The sequence below is a fragment of the Hyla sarda genome, chromosome 1, assembly GCF_029499605.1.
Source record: "Hyla sarda isolate aHylSar1 chromosome 1, aHylSar1.hap1, whole genome shotgun sequence".
NCBI lineage: Eukaryota > Metazoa > Chordata > Amphibia > Anura > Hylidae > Hyla > Hyla sarda.
Window position 1 is genome coordinate 206,747,756 of NC_079189.1, and position 16,111 is coordinate 206,763,866.

Genomic DNA, 16,111 nt, shown 5'->3' on the forward strand with positions numbered 1-16,111 from the left:
TGTTTTGTCCCCTATTGGGTGTGTTATGTCCTCTAATGGGGGTGTTTTTCCCCTATTGGGAGTGTTTTGTCCCCTATTGGGGTGTTTTGTCTCCTATTAGGAGTGTTTTGTACCATATTGGGAGTGTTTTGTCCCCTATTGGGGTGTTTTGTCTCCTATTAGGAGTGTTTTTTCCCCTATTGGGAGTGTTTTGTCTCCTATTGGGAGTGTTTTGTCTCCTATTAGGAGTGTTTTGTCCCATATTGGGAGTGTTTTGTCTCCTATTGGGAGTGTTTTATTCCATATTGGGAGTGTTTTGTCTCCTATTGGGAGTGTTCTGTCCCACATCGGGAGTGTTTTGTCACATATTGGGAGTGTTTTGTCCCATATTGGGAGTGTTTTGTCTCCTATTGGGAGTGTTTTATTCCATATTGGGAGTGTTTTGTCTCCTATTGGGAGTGTTCTGTCCCACATCGGGAGTGTTTTGTCACATATTGGGAGTGTTTTGTCCCATATTGGGAGTGTTTTGTCTCCTATTGGGAGTGTTTTGTCCCATATTGGGGGTGTTTTGTCTCCTATTGGGAGTGTTTTGTCCCATATTTGGAGTGTTTTGTCTCCTATTGGGGTGTTTTGTCCCATATTGGGAGTGTTTTATTCCATATTGGGAGTGTTTTGTCTCCTATTAGGAGTGTTTTGTCCCATATTGGGAGTGTTTTGTCTCCTATTGGGAGTGTTTTATTCCATATTGGGAGTGTTTTGTCTCCTATTGGGAGTGTTCTGTCCCACATCGGGAGTGTTTTGTCACATATTGGGAGTGTTTTGTCCCATATTGGGAGTGTTTTGTCTCCTATTGGGAGTGTTTTATTCCATATTGGGAGTGTTTTGTCTCCTATTAGGAGTGTTTTGTCCCATATTGGGAGTGTTTTGTCTCCTATTGGGAGTGTTTTATTCCATATTGGGAGTGTTTTGTCTCCTATTGGGAGTGTTCTGTCCCACATCGGGAGTGTTTTGTCACATATTGGGAGTGTTTTGTCCCATATTGGGAGTGTTTTGTCTCCTATTGGGAGTGTTTTATTCCATATTGGGAGTGTTTTGTCTCCTATTGGGAGTGTTCTGTCCCACATCGGGAGTGTTTTGTCACATATTGGGAGTGTTTTGTCCCATATTGGGAGTGTTTTGTCTCCTATTGGGAGTGTTTTGTCCCATATTGGGGGTGTTTTGTCTCCTATTGGGAGTGTTTTGTCCCATATTTGGAGTGTTTTGTCTCCTATTGGGGTGTTTTGTCCCATATTGGGAGTGTTTTGTCCCATATTGGGAGTGTTTTGTCACATATTGGGAGTGTTCTGTCCCATATCGGAAGTGTTTTGTCCCCTATTGGGAGTGTCCCCTATTACATTAATTCCTATGGAACTCTGCCGGGGAATAAAAAACATTTTTTTTGCAATCATAAATGCCAGGAAACATAAACAAGAACTTTGAAATATAAAAGATTCTTTCAATCATTTTCCAGCAGTAAAGATTCTTTTGATTCCATCCCGGCTCCAGTTTTCTAATCGGCACCGTGACCTGGGGATAAAATACGACAGCCGGCATCTGCAACGCAAGCGACTGGTAAACATGGCTAATTATTTACACAAATGGCTGAACATCCAATTTACCATAGGCTCTGGCCAGACTTTCTGCTGCTTATGGAAGTTCATTAAGGTATTTTGCCAGATGACACTGCCAAATGATGTTATTTTGTTAATACTAGTGCATATTACTAGATTTAGAAAATACTAATAGGCTATGTATTTAGAGATATAACAGCTATATTCCCTGGCTGTGGAATGAAGGTTAATATGCTATGCAATTGGGGAAAAAGACACAGCTGCGACTTGCAATGTTTTCACACACGTCTGCCAATGAATTATACAGGAATGTAAACTTCATCCGATTCTAGAATAGACTGGTAAAGAAGAGAAAATCATCTATGTATCTAATAAAGGGAATGCTATTAAATATCCTCCCATAAGCTATTAAATGAAGATAAATGAAGTATTTTCCCCAAGGCAATTTAACATTGCAGGCCGCAATACACACTGCTAGTTTTCTCATATGCTTTTGAAATCCTTGGTGTCCATTGCAGCGAAATGGAACTGAGGTTTATCCAATCCACGGCATATTGGAAATGATTTAAACAAAGAGCATATTAAGGCTGAGGTTAATCATGTAGACATCTCGGTGCAGCTCATACATCAGCCCAGTGGTCATTGCCCAGTCACATTTTGTAATTAATATGTGAAGCTGTTTCCACATGAAGAATACGTCTTATTTTAATAAATGGAGCTTAAATCTACAATGAATACATCTTTATACAACAGCAACGCACATTAAGCGCATGATAGGGTCAATCCCATTCATTTGGAGTTAAAAGTAATGGGCACTCAGGGCTTGTATCACAAATCTCAAGATGCATGTCCCAAAACAGCCATGGCAGCAGGCAGCACTAAAAAGACAAAAACAAGCAGCACTGTAAGCAGCAGACCCCTTCTTGTTACCGGCTGTGCATACTAGCTCTTCTCCAGAAGGAAATAAAAATTGAGGTCAAGTTTCATCTATTGGAGCCTTGAAACATCATAGGGGGTTATCAGCCAAGACAGATCTCCTCTAAAAGTCAGATGACCCATCTGTAGACACCTGTTTTGGGATTCTTGCCATGGGTCAGACAAGAGCAATGTGCTGGTTGCGTAGGTGAGAGGCCTTTAGATGGTAAGTATTGACTTCAAGGGAAGCTAACTTCAATAGCAAGCTTATTTATTTCTAGAGGAATACTGTTATCCATACCTTTTCTAGGGAACATTGTCTGGCCTACAAGACTCCCTACATCATCTTGTCATACTCCCCTAGGAGATACATTATTCCTCAGACTAGCGGTGCCTCTAATATGGGAATATATATATATATATATATATATATATATATATATATATAAATTTTTTTTTTTTTTTTATGACAACAATATGACAAAGGGTGGTTGGACTGCCAATATGATATTTTTAATATGATGTTATTTTGTATGAACCTCTGACTTAACATTTACTAAATACCCTTTACATGTAGTTTTTATACTTCTATGTTTCTCGTGTTCAGCATGTATGCATTTTCTACACAATAAATTTCTCCTGAAGTAAAAGACAGGCTGATTCATACAATGCATATCTGCCATGGCTTCCTCCAAGGGAAATTTGGGAACATTTGGCAAATGGTGGGAAGCTTCACGCTACGCTTCATCCAGCAGCTACTCAGCTACCACATTTGGGAAGATTTACGGAAGGGAGAAGGAGTTGCCAAACACATCAGTTTATTATTTTCCTGGGCCAAAGGGAAATCATTGATAATAATATGGTTATTAACAAGTAAGCCAAATGGGCGTATGCTGCGAACAAAGAGATGAAAGTCTGCCTATTTTCAGTGGTATATAGTAGTTTATTATTTTAGAAATGATTATTGTGTAATGAATATAGAACAAGTACACTAAACACACATATTTGTAAGCAGACCTATTACATTCCTCATTTCATCCTCTGTTTATACAGCAGTATCCACCCCACACACACTTATGAACGTCATATCTGTACATGCAATGATACTAGCTGGTGACTTGTTTATTCACCTCTCTGTTCACGATCCTCTTTTTTATGACAAAGACTGGACCATTGTATAAAATAAGCACTTTCACCTGTTGTGTCTCCCATGTTTCCTCTTAGATTGTAAGCTCTTGTGAGCAGGATCCTCACATCTCTCATTTAAATTTGTAATACACTGTTATACCAACTGTTCTAGGCATAACATAACACCATTTTTTGGGTAGTGTTTGCACAAAGCAATAGCCACGTCTTTCAACCATTTAGTGTTGCATGAATATGAATGCACCTACTTCATAGTTATCTAACCTTTGAATAAATACACAATCCATCTGCTATTGGGGAACTTGAATTTAGGAGATTTAATTTGATAATCCTGAAGCATGCATGGGTATTACTGGCAAAACATAGTATTGTACGGCATTGTATTGGCTGAGGATAAAGCAAATTTGTAAATCCAAACATGTGGCGGTTCCAATTCTTTCTGTATTTTCTGTATTTCTTAGTTGGTTTAGTACTGGCAGGGCAACACCAATGCGGTAAGACTGTAAAGAGGAAGAAGAACAGTCGACCCTTTTTTTGTGTGTGTGTTTTAGTTTTAATTGATATTTGGGGTAAGCCCTATTGTAAATTCAAGAACCTAGTGCAAGTGTCCAGACCGTGCAAGTGTCATGAACACCAATTGTCCAGACCGGCAAGCTGCACCTCAACCTACAGCCACCTACCTCCCACAGCAGGTTCAGGGAACTGTCGAGAGAAGGGATCATATCTCCGTGCATTCATTTGTATAATTGTTTTTCAGACACCGAGACAACTGAATAGCTGACTGCTGGCCAGAGTGAGGAATCAGGCTGTTCCTTGCCCGGCCACCCAATGCTTCCCCATGATGCAGATAAGTGCTGCCTGCATTATTCTACTCTAGCCAGGTTGATTGGAAGATGCCAGATCAGCAATGCAACACAGAAGCCAGAACAGGTGACTATCCCCAGGGAGACAGGTTATTTGAAGTTGTGTTCCCTTGAACCAGTAGCTCTCCAGTTGTTGCAGAACTACATCTCTCATTGTACCCTACTGTCAGAGCATGATGGGAGTTGTAGTTTGAAACTGTTGGGGAGTCACAGGTTGGGAAACAATGTTTTAAGAGCACAGTGACACAGTTCATTAGGGGGTGTAGTGATGAAGTTCATTAAAAGGGGCAGTGTCACAGTTCATAAGGAGGGGCTGTGGCACCATTTTCTTATCGTCATAGTGGCAGAGTTTATTAGGGGAGCAGTGGCAGAGTTCATTAGGGGAGTAGTGATGCAGTTCATTAAAAGGGGCAAAGTCACAGTTCATAAGGAGGGGCTGTGGCACCATGTTCTTATCGACATTGTGGCACAGATTATTAGGGGAGAAGTGGCACAGTTCATTAGAAGGGGCAGCGTCACAGTTCAATAGAGGAGCAGTGTCACATTTCCTAAAAGTTTCTAAGTTCCCTTGACCTAGTGGGTTGATGTGATAATTTATATACCGTATGACATTTTAAACAATCTGACATCATATTATCCTATTAATTTTAACCTTGATATTAAAAATGCATTTCCACTTACCATGCTATTCATTTTTGAAGATGTTGAGATTGTTCTCTGTTTTCGGAAATGAGACCCTTCATCTAGGTTTCCCTCCTTTGGTTTGAAAGCCGTCCTACTGCCCCCTGCTGTGCCTTCTGAAGATGAACGCAAACGTCTCTCTGAATAACGTCCATCTCTATGTGGGCTGAAACTGCTGGCATAGTTAACTGTAAAGACACAGATGGTAGCTCTAATAAGCATTTGATAAAAGGAATACATTTGGTTCTGTTAAATCAGAATTAAATTGTTTCTGAAAGTAGGATAAAATTATATATAGTGGGAGATTAGCTCTGCAAACCCAGGCAAACAACAGTAAATGGCATTTAGAGACAGTGACACTTTTTGTTTTAATTTGCTTTTTGTTCTTGTTTTTAAGTGTAACAAAAATAAAGCCTTTACATTCAGGCACAAAATATTAAGCAAATCCTGCTTGTCCAAGCTCCAACTCACCTACATTTTCCCTGTCTACCCAGCCACCTAACAAAATAGTCATTAAAATGTGCTACTCACACAAATCAAAAGTCCCCTTTGAGGCTGCAAACCTCAAGACTTTAAAGGGGTTATCCAGGAAAAAAACTTTTTTTTATATATATCAACTGGCTCCAGAAAGTTAAACAGATTTGTAAATTACTTCTATTAAAAAAATCTTAATCCTTTCAGTACTTATGAGCTTCTGAATTTAAGGTTGTTCTTTTCTGTCTAAGTCCTCTCTGATGACACCTGTCTCGGGAAACGCCCAGTTTAGAAGAGGTTCAGAAGCTCATAAGTACTGAAAGGATTAAGATTTTTTAATAGAAGTCATTTACAAATTTGTTTAACTTTCTGGAGCCAGTTGATATATATATATATATATATATATATATATATATATATATATATATATAAAAGTTTTTTTCCTGGAATACCCCTTTAACTCACATCAGAGGTTCAGGATTTTCCCAGCCATAGCATAAAGACTGAGATACACCTAGTATTAAAGCCAAGTAAACAGCTGTCTTCAGCACATGTGCTGATTTTGGGCCACACTTAAAACCTGCACTGGCCAGGAAGGGAACAAAAGACCATATTACCAACATGACTTTTATTCCATATAAATCCAGGCCCAAATATGTAATTTACCAAAGGTCCCCTAGCAACTATGGTCTGGTAGAGACTTCAGACTATTTTAGATTTCCCATATCTCACCCAGCTTTCCCTGGATGAGAGATGTGCTTCCTGAAACTTGCTATAAAACAGTTCACTTAGATTTATAAATGATAATTTATTGTGTTAAATATCTTAAGGGGCAAGACAGTCTATTATCTTTCAGTGGGGATTTTCAGCTAAATAAGGCTAGAAATTCAATTTTAGAGCCCTGAAAACAAGTAGGGCATCCATTAGAATAATCTGGGTCCCATGCAGTCAAATAGTTTTTGTACACCCCTCTAAATTGGCCATCCTCTGTCTTACAGAGTCTTACATTGGTAATGGTATGCTACAGCAGCTTCCTCAGGAGTCACTCCTGAGGAAGCTGCTGTGGCAGGCAGTGGAACGCGTGGAGCTGCTATGTCCCCCAGGGTGGTGAGGGTATCCCGCTACATGGATAGCAATTTTCCTTTGTATTATGTCAGTGACCTGAGCCCTTGTGAGGCAGCATATGTAGTATCAGGCCTTTCATGTCTATCAGGCCTTTTTATCTATAGTTTTCTATACTGCCTCTCTATTCTTCATACGGCCATTTTTGTGTACATAAAAGGATACAAGCTAAATTCTATGGATCCTATTGATCCTCTGTCTTTGCTCTTTGCTGATCTGGCACATTTGTAGTACGTGGCTTGTGTCCAATGGAGGGCCTTCTCTGTATGTTCAGAGAGTACAGCATAAAGCTGTAATTTCGTAGTTCGTAAAGCCTGGAGTAAATACAAAGATGGAGAAAGCTGATGGGCTGTAGCCAATCTAGCTAATTTATTTTCAAGAGTGGCCTGTGCTTGTGTTTGTTCCTTTTTCAATCAAGAGGCAAGGACAATACGTTTCCTTCTAATGTAAGCCTTGTGTGCCATCCAGAACCCAAACTACATCAGATGAAGGAGAAGAGTTAGCTAAAAAATACTCAGTTAGATCAGTCTCAACTTGGGAGCGAATGTGTGAGCGGCACAACAAGGATTCATTAAGGTCCCATGTAAAAGGCGTAGAACTGGGGCTCCCAAACTGAAACTGAGCCAGGACAATATCATGATCTGACCATAAACACTGTACGTGCCTCATTTAAAATGGAGGAGAGGGTGGAGGAGTTGGTTAGTATCCAATCTATAGTTAGAGTGTAGAAACAATGGGCTGGTGAATAGTAAGTGTATCCCCTCTGAGCAAGATTATGCTCCCGCCAAGCATCTACAAGATCCAAATCAATAAGTTGCTGGAGTAGGAGGTGTTGCTGCACACCAGAACACCTACGTGCAGCGGAATGTGATCTATCCAGCACACTATTGACAACCATATTAAAGTTGCCTGACAAAATTAAAGTATCATATGTGAAGATTGCAATCTGGTCGCCAATTGTACAAAAAAGTATGAGGGTGATCATTAGGAGCGTAAGAATTTACAATGCACAATTTTTTCTCCGGGAGGAGCCCTTCCAGAATAAGGAAGTGACCTTCAGAATCAGAATAAGTGCTATGGGGGGGGGGGGGGGGGGAAGGAAATGAGTTACTCAAAAGGGTTCCCACCCCTCTAGACTTATTAGAATGAGAAGCCATAAAAAAAATGAGAATACCTAGAATGCATACATTTAGGGAATTAGGATATGTTAAAATGAAATTCTTGAATACTAATAACATCAGGTTTGTGCTTGAGATAATCTATGAATGCCTTTTTTCGCTTAGCAGGGTAGTTAAATCGTCTTACATTATGTGAGAGGATACGACAGGGGCTAAATTAAGAGAAAGGTGACCATACAAAAACTATTGTACATGAGAAAAACAGCACATGAAAGGGGAGAGAGGGGAGAGAGAGACAAATGGGGAGGCAGAAAGACTAGAACCAAAAAGGGAAAGTGGACTCCGGAGGAGAAACAAAAAGTCAGAATACAACAAAAAAACAAATAAACAAAAAAATAATTACAACCACTGCTAAAGGGAGGACGGACTTCTGGAGGAGAAGGACATCAATTCCCCTCATGGACCGTCCTAATCTAAGAAGGAGATCCACAAGATAGTCCACCATGCCAGGGCAGCCACGAGATCAGCATTAACCTCTAAGGGTCCCGGAAGATATCAGAGTCATTGTGGCAGGCATTGGGAGAGGAGAAGGGGAGAAGGGGGAGAAAGAAAGATAGAAGAGAGCCATAAATGGGGTAGGAGAACACAGAAAGGGAAAAAGGGAAAAAGATGAGGGAAAGGTAGAGGGGAGGAAGGACAGGAAAAGGAGGTAAAGAGGAGAAACAAATAGGCAAGGGAAACAATGAAAGAGAGATTCCTGAGGAACGAAGGATGGAGTACGATGAACAATGTAGAGGGCGGTAGAAAACAAACAGTAAAGTCCAAGGTCAATATCAGACGGTAACCAGTACTAGTCTCGGAGAGTTACTCAGGCCAAGGAACAAGCTTCAGAACAAAGTCCGGGAAGAAATCCGGTCAAAAATTAGGGAGCAGCAGCAAGGTGGTTAAATCTGCGGCAATAGGGGTAGCGAAGAATTCCTCCAAAGCATAAGGGACGGTAGTAAAAAAGGGTTCAAAACAATGCAAAGAAGACAAAATGGAAAGTCTTGTTCATGCAGGGGATGTCCATTAGAAGAGATAAACAGCTACCAGCAGGATTATAAGAGCAAATCTTCATCCCAGTTTGTGACTTCAGCTCTTTGCCAGTGAATGAGAAGGAACAGAAGCATGTTCATCATAGGGGATATTATCGCAATGCAGGATTTCCATGCCGTCAGAGGACAAGCGGATAATGTAGGACTGAGAGCGCACCTGAAATTGCAAATTGAAGGGGAATCCCCAACTATAGCATATTTGGGCTATTTGGAGCGCTAGTATGACAGGTCTCATGTTGCACCGTCTTTTCAGGGTTGATGGAGCAAGGTCAGCATATAGATACACCGAAACTCCGGGTAGTGCATGCGGAGAACAACATCCCTGGGTATATCAGGGCCTTTTGGGCGACCAAGCGCCCAGTGAATACGGTCCATGCGTAGAAGGGATCTCTCAGTTTGCGACAATAGGTGGGAGAACAGGTCCAGGGCTGCAACTGGTAAGTTGGTCACTGTCTCGGGCAAACCCCCAATACGTATGTTGGCCCTACTGGACCTATTCTCTAGATCCTCAATTTTAAGTTCCAGAAGATCCATACGGTCAGTATGGTCAGTAGGTGTGGACCTGTCCCCCTCAATGGCGTCCGCTAGCTCGTCTGGTCTCAGTTTAAGGTCCGAGACCCTCTGCCCCAGGTCACCCACCTGCTTGGTAAAATCAGCTACTGCTTTTTCGAGCTCCGGTTTAAACATCGGCTTGATGGAGCGGTACAGTTTAGCAGGAGTCATCGGGTCAGGCGGCAAAGAGAGCAGGGCCGCAGAGTCTGCTACAGTCATAGCGGTAAATGTTGGCACCTGTTGGCACAATTTTTCAAGAAAATTAAGTATTTCTCACAGAAAAGGATTGCAGTAACACATGTTTTGCTATGCACATGTTTATTCCCTTTGTGTGTATTGGAACTAAATGAAACAAGGGAGGGAAAAATGCAAATTGGACATAATATCACACCAAACTCCAAAAATGGGCTGGACAAAATTATTGGCACCCTTAACTTAATATTTGGTTGCACACCCTTTGGAAAAAATTACTGAAATCAGTCGCTTCCTATGACAATCAATAAGTTTCTTACACCTCTCAGACGGAATGTTGGACGACTCTTCCTTTGCAAACTGCTCCAGGTCTCTCTTATTGGAAGGCGCCTTTTCCCAACAGCAATTTTAAGATCTCTCCATAGGTGTTCAATGGGGTTTAGATCTGGACTCATTGCTGGCTACTTCAGAACTTTCCAGTGCTTTGTTACCATCCATTTCTGGGTGCTTTTTGACATATGTTTCGGGTCATTGTCCTACTGGAAGACCTAAGATCTCGGACGCAAACCCAGCTTTCTGACACTGGGCTTAACAGTGCGACCCAAAATCCGTTGGTAATCCTCAGATTCCATGATGCCTTGCACACATTGAAGACACCCAGTGCAAGAGGCAGCAAAACAACCCTAAAGCATCATTGAACCTCCACCATATTTCACTGTAGGTACTGTGTTCTTATCTTTGTAGGCCGCATTCCGTTTTCAGTAAACAGTAGAATAATGTGCTTTACCAAAAAGCTCTATCTTGGTCTCATCTGTCCACAAGATGTTTTCCCTGAAGGATTTTGGCTTAATCAAGTTCATTTTGGATAAATGTAGTCTTGCTTTTTAATGTCTCTCTGTCAGCAGTGGGGTCCTCCTGGGTCTCCTGCCATAGTGTTTCATTTCATTTAAATATGAACAGATAGTTTGCACTGACACTGATGCTCCCTGAGCTTGCAGGACAGTTTGAATATTTTTGGAACTTGTTTTGGGATGCTTATCCACCATCCGGACTATCCTGCATTGAAGCCTTTTATCAATTCTTCTCTTCCGTCCAAGACCCGGGAGATTAGCTACAGCGCCATGTGTTGCAAACTTCTTGATAATGTTGCGCACTGTGGACAAAGGCAAATATGGATCTCTGGAGATGGACTAGAGATGTAACCTTAAGATTGTTGATATTTTTCCACAATTTTGGTTCTCAAGTCCTCAGACAGTTCTCTTCTCCTTTTTCTGTTGTCCATGCTTAGTGTGGCACACATAGACACACAATTCAAAGACTAAGTGAACTTATCTCCTTTTTATCTGCTTCCAGGTGTGATTTTTATATTGCTGACACCTGTTACTTGCCCCAGGTCAGTTTAAAGGAGCATCACATGCTTGAAACAATCGTATTTTTCCACAATTTTGAAAGGGTGCCAATCATTTTGTCCAGCCTTTTTTTGGAGTTTGGTGTGATATTATGTCCAATTTGCTTTTTTCCCTCCCTTTTTGGTTTAGTTCCAATACACACAAAGGGAGTAAACATGTGTATAGCAAAACATGTGTTACTGCAATCCTTTTCTGTGAGAAATACTTAATTTTCTTGAAACATTTCAGGGGTGCCAACATTTACGGCCATAACTGTATGTCCTCCTCTTCAGGAGGCGGTGGTGGGCTGTGCTCTGTAGGAGTTGGTGCCATGTTGTATCTGGGGCCCGTCCGAAAGATTTATGGAATAGTCTTAGTCTGTGAGAGTGACTGCTGAGAGCTGCCAGGCTTGGTCTTCTCCATCCTGGCAGGTTTAGAAGCATAGGAGAGAAGATTTTGCTGCTGTGGAGCTGTGCTGACAGCACTTAATGATGCTGAGTCCCGACGGGTGGTGCGGAGCTCACTAAGAACATGTCAAGCCTAGCGAATGCGCCCGCCCTGCACCTTGTCTTTTAGAATACTCAGCGGTGCCCATCTTTCTCCTTTTTCGCATTAAATGATTGATGTCAAAAAAGTACAATTGGTGACGCAAAAACAAGCCCTTATATGGGTCTGTAGGTGCAAAATTGAAAGTGTGATGATTTTTAGAAGGAGAGGAAGAAAAAACGAAAGTGCAAAAACGATAATTGGTCTAGTCCTTAAGGTCAAAATGAGCTTTGTCCTTAAGGGGATATAATAGAAAAAATTGAAATAATATTTGGCGAAGAAGATTTTTTTTTTTAATTCAGATTTCAGATTTAAAATGAGTGCTAAAAAGACTAAGGAATTGTCTCCAAATATACACTTTGTAAACATTACAAATAGTCTGAGGGGAGGGGCCAGGTGTTTTATTAAATTCAAAGAAATCTTTCAGGTTTTAGGTGATATGGTCCTTGTGGTTAGTGTTACTAAATACAGTTTCATCTAATATAATCTACAGGAAACAGGTAAGGTGATTGCGAAGAAAACAAGGGCATGGCCTCATAGTAGGATTGGTCCAATACAAGAAGTGATGCAGTTTTTCATGTATTCTTTAGAAGTAAACTAGCTGAGTACCCGGCGTTGCCCGGTTTTTCCTTCCTAATCCTTGTTGGGGAGGAAAATAAACAAAGGAGGAAGCTTTTGACTTCATATCCCGTCCTCATATATTGTTCTCATATTCTGACCTCCTATCCCGTCATCATATCCCAACATCCTATCCCGACCTCCTATCCGGTCCTCCTTTCCCGTCCTCATATCTCGACCTCCTTTCCCGTCCTCCTTTCCCGTCCTCCTATCTCGACCTCCTTTCCCACCCTCCTATCTCGACCTCCTTTCCCGTCCTCCTATCCCGTCCTCCTATCCCGTCCTCCTTTCCTTCCGCCCTCCTATCCCGTCCTCCTATACCGTCCTCCTATCCAGTCCATCTATCCCGTCCTCCTATTCCATCCTCCTATCCCGACCTCCTATCCCGTCCTCCTATCCCATCCTCCTATCCTGTCCTCCTATCATGACCTCCTATCCCGTCCTCATATCTCAACCTCCTATTCCGTCCTCCTATCTCGACCTCCTATCCCGTCCTCCTATCCCGTCCTCCTATCCCAACCTCCTATACCGTCCTCCTATCCCATCTTCCTATCCCGACCTCCTATCACGACCTCCTATCCCAACCTCCTATCCCGACCTCCTATATCGTCCTCCTATCCCAGCCTCCTATCTCGACCTCCTATCCCGACCTCCTATCCCGATCCTCCTATCTCAGTCCTCCTATCCCGGTCCTCCTATCGCATCCTCCTATCACGTCCTCCTATCCCGACCTCCTATGTCGACCTCCTATCCCAACCCGTAATATGTGTACCAGTTATTGAAATATCTCCAGCTGTACAGAAGTCATGTGGGAACATACATTTCCCATTGATTTGCATGAGACTTTAAACAAAAACCCTGACCCTCACAAATGGGGGTAGTTAAGGGTTAAATTAACTATCCTATATTTTAAGTGGATATATAAGTAACATGTGACCAAGTATTATCAAAATATCTCCAGCTGTTTGGAAGTTATGCAGTAACATATATTTCCCATTGACTTGTGTGGGACTTTAAACATAAACCCCGCCCCTGGCAAATGGGGGTGAGTAAGGGTTAAATCACCTATCCTATGTTTGTTGTTGACATATAAGTAACATGTGTGCCAAGTTTCATGTTAATATCTTTAGCCGTTTGGACGTCATGCTGGAACATACACACATACATTCATACATACATACATACATACATACATACACACACACACACACACACGTTGAGTTTTATATATATATATATATATATATATATATATATATATATATATGTAGTCTAAATGGTGGTAGGAGTGATGTAGTGATGATCTCTATAGGAGATCACAGATCTTTCAGCTGAGGAGTCCTTAAGTGGGTCTAATACAATATTAAAATATTCTTCAGGGATGGTTAACCCCTCTTGAAAGGTGTCCAGAGAGCTCAAGCAAGTGCAGAACCAATTGGCTTGCCCAGAATTCGGGGCATTCAGATTATCAAGCGTACAAATGTGATGTCCAATGGAGTCCTTCAGAAAGATGTAACAAACTTCAGGGTCAAGAATATGGTTAAAGAGCCTAAAGAGGACCTTTGGCCAACCCCAAAAATGTAGGTTTTATTGTCATTTAATAGTTTAGGGAGTCCTGATCACATTTTTTAGCAGGTTCTTGATATGTCCTCCAATTCCTGAGATATGAGGGTTAATAATTTGTCTGACAATTCAGGGAATCAGTCAGATGGGCGGGAACTTAATTTTAATAATGGGAGTGACTGGTGATGGGCTTGATTATACAGTCAGGGGTGTAAATATTGTACATTGAGCTTACTTGCAAATTGGGCTGAGTAAAACAGAAGGGACTTAACTGGAAGAGGCTCCTTAAAGAGGTATTCCACTGTTAGACATCTTATCCCCTATCCAATGGATAGGGGATAAGATGTCTGATCGTGTGTGGGGGGGGGGGGGTGCAGCCTGGGACCTCAGCAGCCTGGAGCTAAGTTTTCTCCGAGGCTGATGATGGGCGGTACAGGGGACGGGGCATTGTGATGTCACATCTGCCCCCTCAATGCAAGTCTATGGAAGGGTTGTCACGCCCCCTCCCATAGACTTGTATTGAGGGGGTGGGGCAAAATGTCACAAGGGGGCAGGTCATGATGTCACGATGCCCCATCCCCTGCACCACCCATCATCAGCCTCGGAGAAAACTTAGCTCCGGGCTGCTGAGGTACTGGGCTGCTGCATGGAGATTGCAGGTATCCTCAAGGACGGGCCCCCCGCGATCAGACATCTTATCCTCTATCCTTTGGATGGCGGATAAGATGTCTAACAGCGGAGTACCCTTTTAACACCTGTGTATAGAGGAGACAGACAGTGTGACCATAAAGCTGAACATTGTTTAAATTAATGCAGGGCCTGCAGAATTTCTGAAATGCTGAGATTTGCCCAGCATGTTAACCTGTGTTCTCGCTCTTTCTTGCTCCACTATCTGCTCCAGACCAGGAGCTTATTTCTGTAATCACTGGGAGCAGGCTTTCAGTACTATCTACATACAAGCCCACTCCCAGATTGATTTCATGACAAACTACACATGCTCTCAGTGTCATTGAGATCTAAAATGTTTTTATTGCTTAGGCTGCTTTCACTCTATAAAATTCATCCGTTTGATGTTCTGTATAAAAGATCCGTTTGATGTTCCGTTATGAAAACCCTGAAAATCGGCCATTAAACATCCGTTAGAAAATCCCATTATAGTCTATGGGATTTTTACATTATCCATTTTAATCTGTTATAGTCCGTAATTAATAACGAACGTTATTTTGTGACGGGTGAATGAACGGAAGAAATAATGCATGCACTATTTCTCCCGTTACTATCTTCCGTCACAAAATAACGTCCGTGATTAATAACGGACTATAACGGATTAAAACTCATAATGTAAAAATCCCATAGACTATAATGGTATTTTCTAACGGACGTTTAATGGTCGATTTTCAGGGTTTTCATAACGGAACATCAAACAGATCTTTAAAACGAATGAATTCTATAGTGTGAAAGCAGCCTTAGTGGTTTGACTTAGACCTGGACCAATGACTATAATGAGCAGGGAGAGAGGTGCACAGCTTCCACCTTCTCTCCCCACTCTGTGTCCATGTGACTGGGACTATCCCACAAACTTATATTATGTGACTGTCTCGGTAACATGGCACAAACCTGGGGAAAAGTAGGAAAAAGTGCACTTCTCCTGGCTTGATCTCTTGATCATTTGGGGACTAAACATTCAGATCCTGAACAATCAAAACCTTTGATTAAACATTCAGATCCTGAACAATCAAAACCTTTTTCGGGACATCTTGAAGTCACATCCCTTTAACCAAGGGCACATCCCTTTTCAGAGAAAATTATTAACAAAAGTTTTCAAAAAGATATAGTTAATGTAGTAATAGTCATATCAGACAGTTTTTGTCACAGAACATTTTTAAGTAACTGTGGGCCAATGTGTAAAATATAGAACTCTACAAACATGCTAGATCTTATTTAATAATCTTTTGATGTATGACCTAGGTAGGCATCAACTGGGTACCATTTGACAGGTCAATAAACCATCTTGGCATACTATCTGTGAAAATAAATATCAAATAATTCACCTGACTTATACCTAATTAGGGATAAAAACACGTTTGGTATTCTAATGACAGGCGATGGCGGTATTTTATGACAACTTAAGTGCCACAGGGTAGAAATCATTAGTGGGTAATATGAACGTGAAACTCTAATTAAAATCGATGCTTCTGCTTAAGTCGATAGAACTGTGATGGTGCTCAGACATAATAGTTTGGGAAGGGC

General features: G+C 41.4%; 1 protein-coding gene across 3 annotated transcripts in view; it reads right to left on the minus strand.

The window, feature by feature from the left end:
• The window catches only part of CCSER1 (coiled-coil serine rich protein 1), a 966,927-nt gene that overhangs the window by 779,974 nt on the left and 170,842 nt on the right, over positions 1-16,111 (minus strand). For all 3 annotated transcript variants that reach the window (XM_056567568.1, XM_056567559.1, XM_056567578.1), the window contains exon 3: positions 5,195-5,382. In XM_056567568.1, coding sequence (XP_056423543.1) covers positions 5,195-5,382 — 188 coding nt within the window. The remainder of the gene's footprint in view (positions 1-5,194; positions 5,383-16,111) is intronic.